We start from the raw sequence: 21,914 nt of genomic DNA, 5'->3' as shown, positions 1-21,914 counted from the left end.
ATTACGTCCCTGATACCGACACCCATAGAAGTCTCCTACTCAGCTATCAAATTCTGGGGTGATTCAGGGGAAGGGCATCTAATATCCTAAAGCCCTGCTTGTTTTCATAAACAACTCTCCAAGTTCATGTGCAGTTCATCTCTTTTTATAACGCATTTAGACAGCCACCGTTTTGGCAATTTTTTGTTTTCCGCCTGCCAGGCATATTTCTGCACTATGGCACCTGCTCTCTTCTAGTTTGGATTCTGAAGCACTGGTGACATGTGTCAGCAGAGGCTGGAGCTTCGGGCACGGATATTTCTGGTCGAAAGAAGTATCTCTGATCCTGGAGAAGACGATCATTTGAGTACCATGGGAAGATTTCAGTAACAGCAAAGAAAATATTTGTAGAGGTAGTCAGGGCTTTCAGAGCCATCTGTGATTAAGAAACAAATTTAACTGAGTTTCTGTTGCATTAGAGGAACAAATGCCTCTTATGTCATTTAGAAAATAAAATTCATTGGAGTTACGGACGGTTTGCAACCGTGTGAAAACACCAGAATTAGATCTATGATGGGAGATCTCTTCTTTCTAAAAGAACATGGAATGAATTCCCGAGGAGCACAGGAAACAAATTTAATCTTTCAGAGAAATCTAAAATTAAGGCAATCTCAGGGTTCAAATTCAATGATATTTTTACCAGAAGATTAATATTTCACCAGAATATTCCAAAACGGAAACTGGGAAGCTGCTCCTGGTTGAAGTGAGATTTGAACTGGGCGGTAACCTGGCATATCCAGCTTGTTGCCCCATAAAAGCAGAATCTTACATTCTTGTTTCCCCTCTTCAGAATTAGATGCCACGTGGCAGACAGGACGCAGTGAATCAGCAGTGCTTGGTCTGGCTCAGCCCTGCCCGACTCCCGCACGCGCCTGCCAGAGGATGTGGACATGTTCAGCCTCATTTACTCACCCGTGAGGTGGACTTTGCCCACCAGGCCAGTGAGTGGGGAGAAACTGCTTCCCTTCTCGGCGAGTAAAATTATTGGATGTCTTTGCGAGACCCAGTTATTTCCATTTAGCAAGACACTGATTTCTTAGTTCAATTATTCAAAACATCTCCTGAAACCTGGAGCGAGAATCCAGAGCCCTGGTGGCTCCAGACTGGAACACGCTGTCTGATGAACTAGGTTGTCCGGAATAGATACCTGACATCCAACAAGGTGACTAGCACCACTCCCTTTGGGTCAGGTCAGACTGCAGCACCGCAGTTTTTCTAGAGCAGAGAGAATGCAGCCACCCTACGTCTCTCAGAAGGCCCTCTCCTCCTCTGATACCTTGTCCTCGTGCATCTCAGTCTCAGGGGCTCCAGCTCCTTGCCACATTTCCGGATACAGCACTCTATACACCAACCATTCTGACTGCATCCCCCCAGGGCGTCTGATCCACATAAAACAGCGCTGAGAAACATCATCACACTCATGCAAAATACACACGAGCTGCGACATACAGTTGCAGAACTCACACCGACTGTGGTTCTACTCTCCATATGCAGCTAGAATACCAATTTTGGGGGGAGTGGGAAGAGGAAAGGAACAGACCCCTCACAGTCACGCTGCCTCTTTCTGGTTTGCTTCTGATTTGGTGCAAATTAGTGAATGTTAAATTGATTCCAGTCACTCAGGACATTTTTATTTAGCCAGACAAAGTGAAAAACACCATTTTCTGTTTGCTTACCTGGAACACCGTGGTGAGCGGGTTTCCTATTCAACTCGGTGACTTTTTTGTATTTTTCTGCAGGTTTTTTTGTTTTGTTTTGGTCTGGTTTTGGCAAACAAGTAGTCTTCAGTGTTTTTACAGCAGTGGCTAATACAGAAACTATGTCTCTTGCACTTCTTATCTTGGAGGGTGGACAAAATAAACAAACTGAAAATAATACTACAATGAACAGTAAATGATGAATGGCTTACAGCACAAAAAACAGTGTAAAAAGGAAGACAAGTTTAAATATAGTTGTGTATGAAAGGGATGAAAATAATACAAGGATGAGAATAAGTAAAATGATAGGCTGGAACATCTGGGAAAGTAAATACAAAGACAAAGAGAACAGTCAATTAATGGAATAGCAAGTCCAAAGTTTCAACAAAATAGTGAATCGGACGATGCTTGTGGAGGGACCAAGTGCCCACCTCCCATTGACTTCAGCAGTTCTGCATGGTCAGACCCTGACGTGTCCAATTTAACTACTGCTCTTATGTGCTTAGAGAAAATGCTAATTGGTTGGCTTTAAATTTGTCTAAGCCCATGCGATGCTCTGCCTTCAAGCTAATGGGAGTTCTACAAGCTCAGCACTACTGCTAGATCAGAAAGTGAGCATGCTAAACGCCGTTGGTTTGATTTCATGCAGCACATGTATAGTAATTGATTGGCTTGACACTCACTGCGTCTGTGACTTTCTGATACAAGGAAACAAAAGGCTAATTAGTCAGCATAGGAATAAGAAATAACAGCTTACAGCTTCACCCAGCAACTGCTTTGACTGTAAACTAGCAGGACAGCACAAAGTAAATTATCACAGCAAGAGATTTACTAAAACACTGGATAATACCACGAGCAGTAACAAGATTTGCCAACTATAGGATTGCATGGTAAGTTAAGGGCAGGTAATTTTCATTTTTCATGGCAAAAGATCTTGAGGCAGCAAGGAATTTGCTCCCCAAAACCTCTCTGGAACAGATTTGCATAAAAATGGACTATGGGAAAAGGTCTTTGTCCCTGCTGGGTGTAAGCAGGGACCCACAGGCCTTCAACAAGGTACAATCAAGATATAGCAATTCCAATATTCACACTACAACATGGCTCTGACTCTGTCAAGCAGATTGGTGTCATTTATTTTTCTCTGTGGTTTGTCATATTCTCTATAATTTTAGAAATCTAATGTTTCCTGCTGTTCAAAATTACTAAGATTTTCCTTTTATTCATCAAACAGGAACCCAACCACTAAGAAATCAGGGTCCGCCAAAAATGCGGTCTGCACTGCCTTTACTGGCAAGGAAGGCGCAACCCTGGCAACTGCAGTTAGAAAGCCAGAAAGAAGTAAAATCTTCCACTTCCTAGAGCACAATTCTTTTAAATTCCACAGACTTATTCACTGTTCTCATACAGCCCCATTGGTAGGTAGAGCGAGGTTTCCTATGGCCAAATGAGGGTTTTAAATGATTTAAGAAATAGCGATTTTTGTCTGCCCTCCAGAATAAAGACTTGGCATGTGCCATACATCACTAGGCAGAGCCTTTTTACCTGTAGGCTGTATTAAGTAAAAGTCTACCTGACTCACTGACAAAGGTTCATCTGCACTTCGATCATCCGAAGACTTTGGCACTTCAAGTCTGTCGATGAAAGCCTGGAGCTCTTTCCTGAAGGCCTTCATTTGTGCGTTGATCCGATAAAGCAGCTCATGCTCGCGTATTCTGCTGCCATCGTCTTCCTCATCCATCAGTCCAAAGAGGTCCCCATTAGCTACATAAATTCTCGCCTCTGTTATGATGGTGCTTGTGTCAGAAATTAAGCGATCTATTGTCTTGCCCAGGCGCTCGGCTTCAGAGCGAATGTCCTTCATCTGCTGCCTGTCAGTGAAGCTTTTCTGCCACCCAGATGATGTCGGATAAAAAGACCTGGTGGGTGTCAGGCACCGGATGTTGCGCACCTCTTCGGAGTCGCTCTCCCCACCGATGGGGCCCTCCCTTTTGCGGTGAGGGGGCCGGGAATCATCATCGCTCTCCTTTTTTCCTGCATCACTTTCTGCATCGCTGTCTCTGGGACTGCCGCGGATCCCGAGATGAGAGGCCAAGTCGTAGCGTTGCATGTTGGACATTAAGACTCTGTTCTCATACTGGAGTTGCATGACTTTGCCACTCAGCTCATTGATCTGCATTCGTGCAGCTTTTAGCTCCTCCTGTAACGCTTCTGTCTTGGCATTATCGTGGTGCCTAGAGCTCTCGTGGGCACCAGACTTGTATTTGTATTTGTTCAGCTCAGCTGTTATGCGCTTGTTTTGTTCTTCCAAATCAGCTAAATTTCTCCTCAGCAATTCTGTTTCATCTTCTACCAGCTGCAAATGCTGTCGTAATTCTGACAGGGATTCACTCTGCTCTCCCAGGAGTGGGTTAGCAGTCCCTGAGAAATCATCTCCTCTTAAATCATCAAGCTCTGCTTTCAGTCCTCTGTTTTCTACTTCCAGTTCCACTATTTTTCTCCCAAGAATGTTAGCTTCCTCCTCCACAAGTCTCAGGCGAAGCTTGAGTTCAGCTTCTCTCGTGGTAGGTGGCCCACCTGCTTCACCTTTTGGCAAGGGACTGTCCAAATCCCCATAAAATGATCGGTATTTCTGCAGCTCGTGTTCAAATCTGTCTTTCTCTTTATCGATCTTAGCCATTTTCTTCCTCATCAAGGCTGCTTCTTCTTTGACAAACTGCAGCTGGCATTTCAGGTCTTCATTGTCCTCCTTAGAAAAAAAGTAGAATTTGAAGAAACTTGATGTAAAACAGGAGACCTCCAGTGGCTGGTCTTAAATTACAAGCATCAGGTACATAGGTTTAGATACTAAGAGATTTTCCTGCAATCATTTTTTCACTGATCAACAAATTACAGAGGGGAAATAAATACTTCAGTTTGAGAGGAGGAAAGGCTATTTTACTTGTGACTCAAGTTTGCTCAGTCCCCAGAAAATACAGTGTGGAAGTCTGGAGGGCTTGTAAGAACTCCTTATATTTTCTAGGCTTGCATAATAGACTTCACTGCCTTCTAAAATCCTGAAGTAAGGCAAACAAAGGGCCTACAATCTTGTCTCACTGGTGCGTCCATTTACTGATTTTGCCTGAAATAGAGAACATGCAGTCTGGTGGGTTTTGTGGCAGCACCAGCTGTTGGACATCGTGTTTTCTGACTGCAGATGTGCGCTACGAGCTCTCTGTTTCACAGCATACGGGAACACGGAGAGCAAAGCAAACAGGCAAAGCGCAACTCTACAAATCAAGTACATAATTTTTAGAGTGTCCTCAGAGCCCCCACGTGAGAATCCGGGCTACGGTGATTACAACATACCTCTGTTGGTGTCTGCTGGGACTTCTTTTCTGATTTTGGTAGGTCTTTGCTCCCTCTTCTTTTCAGCGATTGCTGCAACAGCAAAAGGAGATGCACCGATTGTTTCACTGCTGTAGTACACAATTCAGTCACACTTTCAAAACACAGGAAGTGAAACACAACTATAAAGGAATTAATTTCTTGCCATCCTTGAGATATCAAATACAGAGGGGAGACACAGCTGCCCAAACCCAGCTCAGCAGCATTATACATGTCTTGGCTTAATCAGTCTGTTAACCTCTTTAATGCAACAGATTTTAAGACTAGTGCAGAAAGAAAGTTTAAACACATGACAAGCGAGGTATATATGCACCACCTTAAGAGCAAGCTCCTTTGGTGTCTTCTTGTTTGCTATGTAGCCAAAGCAAGAAGAAAAGTGCAGAAACGAGAGGTCAGCACATAGAAATGACTCACATATAAATCAAAGCAAGCGCAAGAGATGATCTCTCCTGAGGCTTTTTGCTCGCATTTACTAGAGTCATGCAAGAATGAATAAAAACGACCTCAGATTCAGCAAAGTAAAATTCAGATGGGTCCACCAAGAAGCAGAATGAAATGTTTTACTCCTCTTGCAGAAACCCCGAATGCTCTCAGTAGACAAAACCCATAAACCCAAAGAACATTAGTTCTGATAGGTAGATAGCTGTGAATCACAGGCTTCTAAAGGAATCTGGAAAAGGCACAAAAAATACTGCAATTTACTCACTTTTTCCCTTTAAATATAAAGCAAACAACTTTGGGACCCAGTCTACAAACAAAACTATTCCTCTCCAGGATCACTTATCAGTTACCCCACTGCAGAAATGGTGCCTACGTGTGAAGGTTTTTTGAAAGTTCCTTTTGAATTGGCAGATTTATAAAGCTTTAAGCTTTCAGCTGAGCAGCTTCCCCCTCTATATGGCCCTTAGTTATGCCACTATGTATTACCACTTTGAATCACGCCTTCTCAAATCAGTTAGTACCACCAACCTGTCCTTGCTGCAGATCCTTGCCAACAGCACCCACTGATAAGATAACTAAGGCATAGTTGAGCTGTTTCTGCTTGATTACCTAAATGCCTTCTATTGACCCTGCCGAGCTCAATGTCTCTCCAGACACGAGCTTTTGAAATGCTGAGCTGCAACTTCTCGTGTAGCCTACAAGTTTTCAGAAGGTAAGAGATAGATGGAAAAGTTTCCCACGAGACCAATAAAAGAGAGAAACTACAGAGAGCAAAAAGTATTCTTCTTGGTCTGACATACAACAAACCATCCTAAGAGCTTCTGTTATGCAATGACATATAGCAACAAAATTTTATAGCAGAAAGCAAAGAACCACCACACAATTCAATTGGTGGGATGATTTGGGGGAGTGGATTAGGCCCCGCTGGAATGTCTTTTCTCACGAAGAACACCATGAGACCATTTCGCATCACCAGAGGTTAAGGTCTCACTTGCACAGTTCTGACAACATCTGCAAAACCACAGTCCCTCATATCATCATGTTCAGGGTATTGCCTCAGCGCCCTGACAAGGAATCCATGTACCTTGCTATAAATAATATATTTGAGTTGTTTTCAGGGGTACATTTCACAATTTACAGTGGCTGCTCTATCTACCATATCTCTCAAGCCTCGTCCACTTTTCCAATCCAATTTTCAACATCAAACAACTTATTGCTCCTAAGAAAAAGAAATTCGTCAAAGCAAAACAGAAAAAGCAAAAAAGTTCAAACATAAGGCAAAACCAAAAATAGCAGCCCAGGTTCCTGCACGTCAATCTTCCTAGCATCGCTGCGACCGGACACTACTACAACTGTCTGCATGTTGCTGATTTTGACATGCCAACAAATGTCAGACAGGGCAAGTGACTCGTTCAGCCACCTTCGTGTACAAAATCTCTGTTCAATAATGCTGAGTGAGATCACCTTGTAATTTAACTCACCAGCGCCACAGAAGCCACCTCTGCTGTTTTCTCAACCATAGCAAAAAATATCTGACCCTCATTCTAGAACTGGACAGTTTGTTGTGAAGGATAGTTTGGAGCTTAGATGAATTTTCTTCCATATTTTAAAAGTCATATTCAGTTCACTCTAACGATTATGAGTTTTAAAAAAGACAAAGGTAAAGTAAGAAACACAGGGCTGCTTTTACACTCTCTGTTCAGCAATGTTTTCCAGACAGCATTATGGGTTCAATAACCTCAAACCAAGGAACCCACCTGCAGCAGAAAAGCAAAAAAAATGCATAAAATACTGTTTATGCAACGGGGAGTTAGCTAAACTGCCCAAGTACTACTGAAATATTTCAACAGCACTGGGGATAGCAAGACCAGCCACTGGGGCATGTGTCGTTATATTTTATGATTCCTGCTCACCTCGGCAAGTCTGGGAGGTAAAACCGGGTTTGACCTGGGTATTCACGGTAGTTGGCACACATGGGGCTGTGTGCCCGAAGCAAAACATACCAAGACTTTTCAAGACACTCAGGTTTGATTATTTCAAGCCTGGTCTGAGGGTACATGATCCAAAAATCAATGTAGGCAACCACAGGAGGAATTCCTGACTCATAGAAGGATTTACGGGTGCACAAAGCCCCCCAGTAGCTTTCATTCCTTCTGGCAGAGCAGGCTGAGGCCAAGGGTGTAGAGCTTCTTGCATCTCCACAGCTGCAACCGCACCTTCTCCTGTGCACACAACCATCCTGTATGCAGCCACGGCTAAGCTGTCTCCCAACTGCTATCACAGGTCTGCAGAGCTTTCTAAAATCAGAGCAAACCTAACACCATCTTAACAGTCTTGAAAAGCTACTGAGTATTGAACAACTTTTGGGCTGCATGAACTTGCCTCTGTCTGGCACAGAGTGATCCTGACCAGGGAAATGGAAATTTGCCCTAAGGATCTCTCTGCATTTCCCTTTGGTCAGTATGGTCAGGTAGAGGTGGATCAAAACAGACACAAGACAGGTTTTTAGTTTACTGCCACTGTCTAATTCAACATACTAGAATATGTAGTAAAAACTAAATTGACGCTATCCATACTGGAAAATTGAAAAGGCATATTCTGCTCAAAGTTAAAACACCTTTGTTTTTAAAAAGCCTCCCATACAACAAAATCAAGACTCTGCCTTTGTCATTAGCACAAGCACGTGGAATAATACAACCCTTTATTCACCCCACCACCCTTCAAGGGCAGGAGGAGTCCTGCGTATTTCAGCATTCTCCTTGCTTGCAAACCTCAGGCAAGAAAGAAAAAGCAGGGGGTAGAGTGAAATGCAAAGCAGCACAGCACCCCTGTCCGTGCAGCAAACGCCGAGCAGTGTTTACTGCTGCGCCACGGAGAGATTCTACTACACAGTCTTTCGAATGGCTTCATACTACAGAAGAGAAAAGAGGAGCTGTTCTCAAACACTCGTATTATCTCACTTGCTTTGATGCAAGAGTTATTTCAGTTATCATTTGCAGATCCTTTGACATTATTGATTTGCCAATTAAATAAAAACGCAAGAAAACATACATGACATTTGCCCTGGACCTAGAGAAACCCTCTGTATTTTGAACCAAAACCACGTTGCTAGAGCAAATCATGGTAACTCCATGGCGTAAGCAGGTAAAAGCGTTTGTTGCAATGCATAAAATGAAGCAGCACTTTAATGCTTCCATTATATTTGCTTTCTCTTTTTTCTTCCTTAAAAAAAAAAAAAAACCCTGAGCAGTAGAAGATGAAAGCTGCCTTTTCAAAGCTCTCCACACGACCCAGTCACACAGCCAGCCAAACTCGAGCACTTTGCTTTCTGTGATTGCACACTCCCTCGTCCACCAGGACACCACAAAACAGTGGAAGCAGCTTCTCTGAAGAGGAGGAGGTCTCCTGCCATCGGAACCTTTCACAAGATGGACGAGCTAGACACACTTAGTTCCCCAGCCCTACCACACAGAGATCACAGCTCACTCAGCTCCCTGACCCCGACGTGCAAGAGCACATCTCAGAACACCCCGCGTCCTCTGGAGGGAAAGCGCTGGAGTAAGCGATTTCGCTGCAGAGTGATGCTAGTTAAACCTATTTCCTGGAGCTTCCTCAGCTGCTGTTTATTTGCCAGCTCAGCTGTTTGACTTTTTTGAGGAGAAGAGTCAGGTTTTTTGTCAGGGTTTGCGCAATCCCGGTCTCTGCCTGGGGCTGCAAGGATGAACAGACAGTATGCCAACATTGTTCAAAACACCTCCGCATAGGAAGAACAATAATCACAGTCACAGAGGTGATATGGCACTGAGGTATTAAATACATACGAGATTTTGCCAAATCTAAAGAGTTTTCTTTCTCACACCTATTACCACATGTCGAGTTTTTCAGTCATCTTAGAAGAATAGTTCAGAAGAGATTCCAACAAAATTTTCACCACCACAGGGAAGTGCCAGCAGCCAGATTAGAAAAACACCGGTATCTGCACTTGGTCTAGAAGCCCAAGCAGTGAGCAGAAGATTTTCTTTTACCAGGGAAAAAAATTCAACTCTCGCATGTCGGCAATCACCACTCTGTCCTCTGACTATAAGGAGGGGTCTTCTGCTACTCTCTCTCTTCCTTTGTCTGCGTTTACTTGGGAAAGTTCTGCTGTAAAGCTGTTTGCAAACTGACTGGCAAATATTTTCTGTAATGCAATATACAGGAAAGTTTCGAAAGTTTGGTTATTGAAAACAGAGGATCAGACTCCCCAGCACGCAAAGTTATGTCAGTGTGATCCTCCTCCAAATGAAATCTAAGTTTTACCCTAAGTTTTGCTGAGCAGCTCATGAAAAGAAGGTGCTCTGGAAAGATCAACCACAGAGGCTACAAGCTAAAATGGAGGGAGGACATTTCAGCCATTTGGACACTGCCACATGGACCTTTCTCACTTGGGTACCAGTCTCCCATAAGCCTGCCCCAGTGCTTTTCCTACTGCTTCAATCATTCAAAGATGGAAAGATGAGAGGAAGGAGAATATTGCAGAGCTGGTTGGAACACCAGCTGCAAATTAGTGTTGCCGCAGTCCTAACGGGTTACTCAAGAAGCAATTCGTGGTCCTACATTAAAAATTTTTTGCTGCTGCTTGGAAAAAACAATAATACTGAATAAAGACTGCAGGTAGGATAAAGGTTGGAGAAATGTTAAACACTGGAAAGGACAGTCACTGGTACAAACCTTGGTGCAATCAAGTAACTGGTTGCATGTGGCAATTGGTAACTGGTTTAATATGACTAAGTATGAAGATACGCATGAAAGGGCAAGGAGTTAAAGCTATGCTAAGACAACAGGAAAACAGCCTGGAGAACAGAGAAGATCTCTTGAAAAGCTACATCTCTGAAAAAACCACAAGGTCAGAGGATAACCAGCGGAAATAATGTCCAAGAGTCATTTTGCGACCAAAAGGCTTAATTTAGTCCTAGGATTAGATGTCAAAGCTGAGATTCACTGGGTGGTAACTTGATGAGGGATGTGCCTCTCCACAGAGCCCAGCTGTCCTCAGACAAGTGGAATGAATCACTTCCAAGTTGTGTCCACCTTTCTCCTTTGAGGGAGAACAAATTCCAAACTCAAGGCTAAATGACACCAGCCCTAAGCACGCAGATTAAAACCAAACCAACACCAAAGCATTCATGCTGGACTCGAATTCAGCTTGGTAATAAGAACATGTTTCCTGGCTGTAAATAGCTTTCAGTAAATTCAGATGAGAGGGCAGTGCCCATGTTCAACTGTTCCTGGGACAGATCAGGAAGAGCTGTGGTAGACAGGTCCCAGCTGTCCATTTTTAACACAGACCAGCACTCCTATCTGAAAGATATGCATCAATTTAAATAAAATATAACCCAGTAATTTATGAGGCCAGACTGGTTGATTGTATTGTGTAGTTTTGGCCTCATCATTTCTGAATGCATGAAATCTGCCCAAAGTTTGAGAACTCAGCAATGATACTCTGGAAGCACACCACAGGGAAAACGAACCTCTGAGCGTGTCTATGTGTACCAGCAAGGCAATGCTCCAGTTCAAATCTCTTCCTGGGAAGAGCCAGTAACCACTGTTACTGGTGCTTCTAATTAATAATTTAATCTAAGATCTAGACTGCTAGCATCTGTAAAAATGAAGATAATTCAGTCAAGCCCATAATATAAAGCACTCTTGGTAATTAGGCCAGTTGGATGTCATCATCTGCTCTGCTTTACAGGGATGTGAAAGCCTCTCGTTACACACATCACTGATGGAAACGTGCATGACAAATATCTCCTAAGTGCCAGAACTCATCTGTGAGCCAGGCAAAGGGCTTGGTTATCATTCCAACATGGATTCATTGCTGAGCTAGTCAAAGTTTTAACACCACAATCATATAACTAGGATCAGACAAAGCAAAAGGAGTGGGCACCCACAGGTCCCATTCTACACCTTTTGATAAATGCTGTTGTTAATAACAGCAATGAGAAAAAAAAATCATATACTGTGTCAAAACGTCTCAGCAGAAACAAACACTTCATGAAAGCACACCGGCACATCCAAAAGGTTAACCCACTACTCTCTGCTTCAAAGCAAGATATGCAGGCTTGGAACTCATAACCGTGGCGCATCATCAAAACCTGGATGTGATAAAGTGCCAGTGGGTTGCATTTCCCGATATCGCCAACACTGCAGTAAGCGAAAAATAAACCTTCAGGCTGTAGTGAACAAAGATCAAAGCCTGGTGTTCTTTCTCCCAGCTAGCACTAAATCGAGGTGATTCAGAAGAGCAGCTGGGCTGATCCCAGGGCTCAGCATACCCTACAGGGGGGGTTCTCCCTGTCAAATAATTCATCTCTATTTAATATGCACTGGCACACCATAGAATATGGCTATAAACATGTGCAAATGAGAGGGTTTCTCCCAGTCCTCAGGAATCTCACCATGACCTGTCAAAGACAGAGTCACCTTGGCAAGGACATCAGCCAGCTCCCTCAGCACTCTGTTGCATCCCATCAGGCCCCACCACTAGCCCATTTGCTTCAGTGTTCCCTAACTTGGTCATCATCCATCAAGTCTAAGTCTTGCTTGCTCCAGACTTCCCTGCTGATGTCAGAGGCCTCAGACCGCTGAACGCTGATCTTACCAGTAAAGGCCAATGCAAAGATTCCCTGTGCCGCTCACCACTGTGGACACATTTTCCCTCATCTTCATTTTGCTGCTGATAGAAGCCCTTTTTGTTGACCTTCAACATCCATCACCACAAGGCAGCTGCAGGTGGGTTTTGGCTTTTCTAACCCCGTCCCCAGCTGGTTGGACAATGTCTCTACTATTCTCCAGTGTCACCTTCATTTGATTTCCTACACACTGATACAGACCACTCAAAAACCCACAACACTGCAAACAACAGTTACAGAACTTTTTTTTTTAAGTGTACTGGAGACAAACACAAGAGACATTATCAAGCATTTGCAACAAAACATTTAAGTTGGATTGGCTCTTTTTTGGGGGCAAGGAGGGGGGAAACAGGTTAGGCAACAACTTTAAAAGAAAAGGACCAAGAGCAGACTAGATCTTTGGCATCTTACCACCTGCTAATCACCATACTAATTATCAAACGGCATTTGCTCTTTCAGGAACTACTGATCAGTCACATACAGCAGCACATAAAGAAGCCATCCTTGCTTTATTTTGTGTCAGTTTTGGTTTTCTGTCTTAAACACATGCCAGACACACTCTTTTTTACTGCCATTGCCACTCTTTCACGATGACTGCCCCATTAGAACGCAATCCTGCCTCGCCTTTTACACATCCTTGCGTAAAAGGCAATTTTAATTTAAGACAATTCAGTAGGAATCCACGAAGCAGCACAGCAGCTTCAATAAATGTCTGGTAAAAATCCCCTCTAGGCATCTTTACTCACAAAACCTCTTTGCAATAAGGTATTTACAAAGCTTTATTGTTTTGAAATCACTTGCTATTTATTATCAATGTTTTGGAGCTATATTATTATTGACCATCAGGCTGTTTATGTTTGGTTTTGATAAACTCTGTTGAAGCAAACGGCTCATGAATTGTTGATACATAATTAAAACGCAATTCTGTAAGGTGTAAATGCCAACTGCTTCTCAAATGCACATAATTTTTTCCTGGTTTTGGCAGGACATTTTCAGAGAATTCCTACAATAGGCTTTGCAACGAATTAATTTCTTTCTGCATTATGATTCTTTTCTCATATTTAAACAGCTAAACTGCAGTAAACTCTGCTTACCCGGCTCGCTGTGTAATCTGCAGAACCGGTCGCAGTGGGCTGCGAACAAAGACGTCAGCAGCACACCCTCACAGACGATGCGAGCATCCCTGCTGAGTACTGGAACAAAACATGTGGGCAGGATACCAAAGGCAACACAACTTTGCACGAGCAAGTCTGACAGAAGTAACCGGGGGTTCTGCATCTGCACGGATGTGGCGCTTAGAGAATCACCGAGCCGTGCTTGGAGACCGAGGATTTTTTTGCTTTTTCTCGTATAAACTCAGGCAGGGACTTGTTTCCCATCTCTTTTAAAAATCCTCCTCATTATCCTGTTGTTCTTTGCACCAAAGCAAATTGAATTTTCATGAGGCAACACACTGAGATTCTAGATCACGGAAACTCTTGCTTAAAGGTACTTTTAGTAGAAATGTTCCTGACAGACTTGGGTTTTGGGTCCTCCAAAAGACCCAGGAAGGAACAGGGCTTGTGAAAGACCTATTAAAGCCTCCCCTGCTGCCATCTGGTGCCAGGAGCAAGTAAATCACTGTAACTCTTCGAGAAGTACTAGTGTCTCATCTCTCTCTACCTTGTCCCTGCTTCCTCCATCACCGGCTACTTGAAATAACGCTCAAACTCATGAAAATGTGAGGGGCAATGAGGAAGCACTCGGAGGACAGAGTAATGGACGAGACTCACACTTCCCCTTCCAAAGCAGCACAACCAAGTTCCCACCTCCAGGGATCTGTGTGCCTGCAGCACGGGCAGCAAACAGAAGCTAAAATCCATGGGCATTTACAGAGCTGTGACCTCTCTGGGATCAGAGACGTGATGGGACAGCTCACATGCCTGGAGCACAGCCAGGGATTGATAAAAACTCTAAAGGTGAGAAAGAAGGGCTGTGCTCTACACAAAAGAGCAGTTCAGTTGCATGTAGTTGCCTTGGAACAGGCGGTGGGCTGGCCATGAGCTGTGGGCAGGAATCAGAGGACATAGAACATCATTTGGGGCATCTTCTAGAGACCCGAGTCTGAAAAGAGGAAACAGATGAAGCATTTTTCAGACAGCTAGAAGGCGGCACATGATTCCTGCAATGGATTGAAGACAATTTTTGCCTCAGGTGATAACCAAGTCAGCTGTGGGAATCGCTTTGATGGATCTCTTGCAAATAAGGAAGCGTTGGTCAGTGGTTTGATGGCCACTGGCATCAGTGGCAGCCGTGACTGCGAGGTGGTGAAACCAAAGGCCAAACTGTACCCCTGCAGAAATCGTCCATTACCAGGGAGTTATTGCTTGGCATTTACCAGCTGAAACTGCTGAAAATTCTGTATGTACAAACTACTCTCCCACCCCAGTAATCGATCTGCTCATTTTCTCCAGCTGGCAGATAACATTCTAACTCTAGGCCTGAAGGCAAAGCCCAACTAGTTCTGCAATTGTTGCTCCATGGGGGTTTAGCTAAAGCTGAGGCTGGGCATTAGAACCAGAAACCTTTTCTCCAGTGCTCACAGTGCTATAGCTGCTGTTTCCTAGCACAGTGAGAAATCCTCCGCTGCTCTCATCCAGATGCAACAGTGATCAGCTTGGGAACAAGGAAAGGAACAGAACAAACCAAGGAAGCTGACAGATTTCTGTGAGGGGGTGGAGGAATCAGGGGAAAAGGACAAGTTTCACAGAAGAGAGAAGCTGTAACTAAGAAATGGGGACAGTATACCTGGAGTAGAGTAAGAGGAAAATGAACTGGAAAAGGCTTGAAATCCAGAGAGGAGATTTGGACACTCATGAAGACTTAGAAGGATGGAGAGAAGGGGGAAATGGCTGGAAGAAGGACAAGACCGGGACTTAGGAACCAAAAGACAGCAAAACAGCCACTACTACAAGACAAAAAAAAAAAAGACAAGAAAAATCCAGAGACAGGATTCTAGAGAACCTGAAGAATCTGAGCTTTTGTCAGTTACAGAAGAAAGGCTGGAAATAAGTGGTTGTGGTTAAATGGCAGGAGAAGGGGCTTAAAGCGAGAAAGGGCTGGGAGAGAGACGGGATTTTTATCAAAGCAAAGGAGTGGGCAAGCTGATATTGTTGATCAAAGGGGCTGGGACAGGATTGTCCCTTACCAATTCTTTTCACAGCTCTCCAGTTTTGGGGTTGGGTTGGTTTCTTTGCGGGGGAGGGGGGTTGGGGGGAGGAAAGTGTGTTTTTTGGGTTTTTTTTTTTTTTTTTACAACAGCTTTCATTGTGAAACTTCCAGCCTTCCTCCTGATTTCTGTGCGGCCTGATGTATGGAGAGCTTTTCTGTGCAAAGACAGGGCAAGGTTGCAAGGTAAGCAGAACTAGCATAATTACTGTCCTGTGGTCCCACAACAGGTTACCGTCAAAATCAGCAAAAGAATTCACAGTCCCAGAACCAGTGCCCTGTTCCCCAGACTGTGCTGCCTTCTTCCATTTGCACGCAGCGCACAAAACAGACTGACCGGCACGACAGGCACCTCTCCAGCAAAAGAGACCCAGGCAGGGAGGCGTAACCTCCGCTGCCTGCGGTCGGAACTGAGCGGACAGAAGCCCTCCCTGGTTCACGGGCCGTGCAGCCATGGTTATCGCAAGCTCTGTATCTTAAGGTACTGACAGAAAACGTGTGCTTTGCTGGAGAACACCTTCCACATCCAGAATGCTCGCAAGCTTCTGCTGCATCGATGACTTCTATTTGTCGTGGCATATATCATAACTATTTTTTCCAAAAGCTCCAAACCAAGAAAGGAAACAGCAGCTCCCTCTCTGTATTAATGGAGCAATACACTCACAAGCCAATAGTCACCCAAAGGTTTACCAGAGAACTCTAGGTTTGTCTCTACACAAATGCACCTGCCAGCACTTATCTTTTCTACACATTTCCAGTCAAGTCTACCATGTCGTGTTTTTTTTTTTTTTTTTAAACAATACAGTATCTACACAGAGAGAACTTTGGCTTTCGTCCTGCCCTAGAGACTCCCTAACACAAGATTATGCTTCTGCCTCCAAGGTTTCCTGTTAAGTCTATTAACCATTCTCTGCTATCTCACACTGTTCATTACAAAAGAGAACAAACTTCCCGGGGCAGTTATACATAAATAGATTTTAAGAATGGAAAGGTTTGTGGTTGTGCAGTACATTTGATGACACAAAAGTACAGAAATCAGTCGCTACATACTCTGAGTGCTGTTATTATGCTGTAAAATAAAAAACGCTTCATTGTCTTTGGAAATTCACTCTCCCATTAATTCTAAGCTCAATAAAGTGAAGATCACAACCCAGATGAAAGGTCCTGACTCCACAGTTCTATTTATGCTGGGCAGAACTTCCTTCAACAGGAGGTTCCATGGGTTATAATGGCTGTACTGAAATGAGAAAGGGTTGTAAACCCGTGGAACTAGAGGAAATAACTCGCAAGACTGTCTGACAATGGCAGTTAAGATCACAAAACCTCCAATTAGCAAAGGAGAAGAAAAATTCTAATGCACTTCAGACTGCTCTGGGTCATGTTGAGGGTTGTTTCATGTTAACATTTTCACAGCTTCTTCACAGAACTGGGGAGCAGTTTCTAAAACCTGTCCGGAGAAGTTGTTCTTAGGCACCAGTCTCTTTCCCCAACAAGCTTAGTTATCTCTGTCAGCCAGGCCATTACTGCTGCAATGTGATTTTCTGCTCACTTAATGGCACAGTACCTTGCATCTCTATAATGGCGAACGGAGTAATTTTGAAGACGAATTAGATATAAGGTTAAATTATGCTTAGACTGAAAGGCCAGGTAGAGTCTCTCACTTCCCTGCACTCCAACCAGCATGAGTGAAGAAGGTGGGGAGGTGGCTAGATCCCCAGACCCAGGGTGCCTGGTAAGCGGGAGAATACTGGTCTTTGTAAAACCACGTGGAGATGCCCCCGGCTCCTTTCAGCACTCCTGCATGTATCTCAGTGTAAGCACCATTTCTCAAAGGCTCTGAACTTTGTTACCATCAGTTCCACATTTCCCTCCTTGTACAGGAAAAACAAAGCCACAGTTTGGGTTCTGTTCCACCCAAGAAACATCTAATATTTTAGTTTGTGCTCAGCTGCCCCACCACCATGCTGCGCTTCAGCACTCTTCGCAGCTTTCAACTTTTACCTGACACGTTTTGTGCCCCCAAGACAAGTTATAGGAGGAAAACCAGTTAGTTTAGCAATAAGAATTAGAGCACTTCAAGTACTTTGAGTAGAAGCAAGCAGCCACACTAACCTCTTTCATTTTCTCCAGTTCATTCTGTAGTGCTTGTTTGGCAATTTCAACTTCGATAAGCTGCTGTCTTAATTTTTCATTTTCATCTTCTGTTACAGTACGTTTTTCTTCCACGTTTTCCAATTCATGATGCAGTCTCACCGATACATCTTTTGCAACCTAAGTGAAATGGTATTTCAAAAGAAAGATCGAAAAAACCAGAGTTACTGTTGTGCTTAGTGCCTAAGCGACCATTTAGAAGTTCATTCTGGATGTTTTGGTGGAAGCAGTATGTAAGGAAATGTGTAGACAAAGACATCCAGAGACAGAATTCTTAAATGACTCCAAATTCAAACCAATTTCTTCTAAAAAATGGTACATTATTCCTTTATTCCAGAAGACAGTGCAGATCTATTTTCTCTCAGCCACTGCTAGCCTTTGTTTTTCAATGTGCTAAGGCACAGACCCTTCAAATACTTGACGTGCAGAAGCACTTAAAAGCAGCGCCCGCTTTCTCCAGGCCTTCCCTACGTGCATGTTGCAGACAACAACAAACAGACACATCTTTATTTCACCCCTTCTAGTTTCTCACTCCTTCGTGGACGGTTAATCTAAAGACCTGGCATTTACATTCATTTAAAGAGTAAGAAATGAACAAACAGCATTTTTACTGACCTTGTGATCGTCCAAATGATGACCAATATTTTAAATGAAAATGAACACTAAGGTTTTGGGTTGTTGGAGAGGGGTTTTTTCCAATGCATTTTCACACAAATAGAGTTCAAAGGCACGTGTCAAAATCTAATTCTCCTTCATGCAAAGCAATGAGAATGCTGCCATCAAGCCACTTGCACTGCATTTTGTGAAACCACCAAGAACTATAATCATGCACCAAAAATATTTAAATACACACTAATCGCTGTTATGATGGGAATTTAGACATCGGGTTTGAAAAGCCTAATTTCCTGCTTTTTTTAGAAGATTGGAAAGTATAATTAATCCTTCTTAGCATGAGCTAGGGGAGCTCAGGGACCTACCCTTCATAGCTTTCACCAGAACAATCTTTACATTTGTATGTCAAATAACTCTCTTGGACATACTAAAACTCTATGACAAAAACTAAAACTCAAAAGAAAAAAAACAATAATGGTAAGCAAGCAGTCTAGAAGAATCTGATCCACCAGAAAACAGCAGCAGCTAGTGCGTGACTCAGCCTCCCTGACAAGAAACCCAGTGTCTGCGAATTAGAGATACAACACTGCAGTGTAGCACCAAACCATCCCGTAACCTCCCCCACCGCACTCAAGACACATAATGCCCAGCAGAACGAGAGCGCGGAGGCGAATTTCAATTATAACCAGGCTCCAAAGAGACCGAGGGATGAGCAGAGGATCGCACCACTGGGCTATAGCTTGATGTCTTTTCCCACACTCAGTATTAAACTGCTCATCTGGTGGTCCAACCACAGTCAGGGGGAAAGCACAGTGGACATTTTTGACGGCATCAGTCGGAATCTGCCTGCAGTCCATAGGTACAGCCTGGATCGGTGAATACACCCAAAGATCAAAAATCATTACTGGTAGTGACTTTTTGACACAAAATTTGGTGGGGTAGCAATTAATGCAGGGAAATCCTGTGGAGCTTCCTAGATCCCGTGGGAAACGGAACTTGCTTATGCAAGATGCATTTTTATTCTGCTATGGGCAAGCCTGTATCTCTGAAGGATTAAGTCCCCTAGTGCATTACCTATGCAAAGGAACAATGTTATCTGGGGTAGAACTATTCAGAAGAGGACTCAGGAACATGAGTTACAATTATGGATAGCCAGCACCCGAAATTCAATTAGGCAGAAATTTGGCCTGTGTTCATTCCTTCTCCAAAGTGGAACATACCCATGATCTGTGGGAAGGCTTGGCAAAAACACTGCTCCTTTCCAAAGAGTCAGTCGTGTGGCTATTGTGGAAGACATGGGAGAAATCCTAATTCAAGTGAGCCCCCGCTCAGCCCAAGGCCGTAGCTGCTATCTCTAACATCGCAGGCAAGAGGCTCACCAGAGGTGCCCTCACCATTTCCCTCCTGGGCCCTGAGTGCCTGTGCCTTGCTAATACAAAGGAACATCAGGCCAACAAAGAAATCGGCTCTGTAAGCTGGAACCGCAAGTGAAGGCTCACGTTCCAGTTCTCCACACAAAGGCGCGTGTCTCAACTGTTCAGCTAAGCAGCATTCTGAGTGAGCAGAACACCCCTCCTTTCGATCAGAAATTCCCCTGACAAAGAGGCGGTTTTGCTTCTGACCAGGAAGAGCCTGTTTTGTCAAGACCTGCACAGACAGCTGTACTGACAGAATCACAGAATCTTTGGGGTTGGAAGAGACCTTTAAGCTCCTCAAGTCCAACCATTCCCCCAGCACTGCAGGTCCCCACTGCCCCCTGTCCCTCAGCAGCACCTCCACACGGCTGGGAAACCCCTCCAGGGATGGGGGCTCCACCGCTGCCCTGGGCAGCCCAGGTCAGGCCTGGACAATCCCAACAGAGAAGAAATTGTTCCTCATGTCCAACCTAAACCTCCCCGGCACAACTTGAGTCCATTTCTTCTCATCCTGCCACTTGTTCCTGGGGAGGAGAGATTGACCCCCACCTCGCTACAACCTCCTGTCAGGGAGTTGTTGGGAGTGTGAGGGTCTCCCCTGAGCCTCCTTTTCTCCAGTCTAAACACCCACAGGTCCCTCAGCCACTCCTCAGCATACTTGTGCTCTAGAACCTTCCCCAGCTTTGTTGCCCTTCTCTGGACATGCTCCAGCCCCTCAGTGTCGTTCTGGGAGTGAGAACTGTCACAGCCGCAACAGCAAACAGGGGTTTGAACATGTACAGAAAAGGAATATCAAATAGAGAAATGGCTGTTAGCATTTTAGATGGCATTAGTGAGAAAATGACTGGACCATGTCTAGGATGGGTTTCTACATTTTAATAAGAATGATGACAGGCTGGAAAATTTTCAGAAAAGATGATCCAAGTCTGTAAACCAGGCCTGGGAATTACAGACTCTCAATCCCTTTTATTTATCAGAAAGAAGTTTTAAAGTGACCTGGCTCCTGAGCACGTATTAAAGTAGCCTTTTTGACAGAACCAAACGAGCCAGAGGTGACTAGAGGCTGAGACAGACGGGCGGTCCACAAGCTCGGTTTTGCTTGTACTGAGCTCTGTACTTCCAGGAGAAATGGCAGGAGAGCAGTCAACAGAATGGAGCTTGGGAGTCCCGATTCAGTAGGAGCCTTAAAGTCTACTGGATGGAAGCAGAAATTAAACAACTTCCAACCGGTGAGAGACAGTGGGTTTTTTTCTGTCGCTGGACCAATCTAGGACAGAGATGATGGATATTTTAGCAATGGCAATCTTTAAACAAGGATTGAACCTTTTCCTCACCAATGGGCTCTGGGTCATTCAGGAGTTCTGGATGAAATACTGTTGATTACACATTGAAATTTGATGGGCTGTATCTCTGATTTCAGGTGGATGTGGAAAATCCTGGCTTCACTACTGGAAATAGCAGTTTTTCCACTGACACCAACAGAGTTGAGATTTCACGTTGTGATTTCGCAAGTATTCAATCTGCTGGTCCTCTGAAATCTTCGCACCGCAACCACCTCAAAGTCAAGGGCGCTATTCAGCGAGGTTGGTTTAATTTTGTGGTGGTAAGGTGAAATATCCAAAACCTCTATATCCTGATTTGTATTTGAGTCACTTCTTGCACATTAACTTTACAAAAAATGATTGGGCTAAAGCTAAAAACACCCTACCGGCATACGGAGGGGCTTCTGTTACCAAGGAACACTTGGCCATCGCTATCCTAAGAGCTGTTTTGGGTGCACAGTGTACGACTGTAAGAAAGGGTGGAAATGCCCGAGTCACCAGGACCGAGAGCATGGTCGTGTCACCATCTGAGGTGTTCCCTCTCCCTTGCCACCTGTCCTCAGCCGTACCTTGAGGTCCTGCTCCATGCTGCGCAAGAGCTCACCATCGATCTCGCCAGTCTGGGCATAGCGCAGCCTCTTGCGCTCGGCCTTGCGCAGCCGGTACTGAAGGATCCGGCAGTTCTTGTTGGCTCGCTCCAGTTCATGGCGCATTTCTTGAAGCTGACAAGCGTCCTCCTCGAAGAAGCTGTCCCTCATCTCGTCCATCTCTGTCCTCAGTTCATCTATCTCATTCTGGCTCCAGGGCAAGAAGAGGACAGGGATGCAACAGGTGGGTCAAAACCACAAATGTCACCACATCTAGAGGAAGGCAGCCAAAATGGAGCTCCTCCCTGCAGGGACACCAGCTACGTTCAACCCAGCTCATTAAAAGCACCGCAGCGAAGCAGGGGAGTGCCACTGCCCGCATGGCCCC

At 44.3% G+C, this 21,914-nt stretch overlaps 1 protein-coding gene across 1 annotated transcript in view; it reads right to left on the bottom strand.

Moving 5' to 3' along the window:
* Window positions 1-1,715: 1,715 nt before the first annotated feature.
* Window positions 1,716-21,914, bottom strand: part of SOGA3 (SOGA family member 3) — a 20,464-nt gene continuing 265 nt past the window's right edge. Inside the window, exons 2-6 of the mRNA XM_010130889.1 lie at window positions 21,509-21,733; window positions 17,552-17,710; window positions 5,082-5,153; window positions 3,307-4,482; window positions 1,716-2,055 (exon numbers count right to left, since the gene is read on the bottom strand). Of these exons, the coding sequence (XP_010129191.1) occupies window positions 1,945-2,055; window positions 3,307-4,482; window positions 5,082-5,153; window positions 17,552-17,710; window positions 21,509-21,733 (1,743 nt within the window). The 3' untranslated portion in view covers window positions 1,716-1,944. The remainder of the gene's footprint in view (window positions 2,056-3,306; window positions 4,483-5,081; window positions 5,154-17,551; window positions 17,711-21,508; window positions 21,734-21,914) is intronic.

The sequence above is a fragment of the Buceros rhinoceros genome, unplaced genomic scaffold (genome assembly GCF_000710305.1).
Source record: "Buceros rhinoceros silvestris isolate BGI_N320 unplaced genomic scaffold, ASM71030v1 scaffold39022, whole genome shotgun sequence".
NCBI classification, from domain to species: Eukaryota; Metazoa; Chordata; class Aves; order Bucerotiformes; family Bucerotidae; genus Buceros; species Buceros rhinoceros.
The sequence above is the reverse complement of the archived record's forward strand: the minus strand, read 5'-3'. Positions and strand labels throughout refer to the sequence as shown.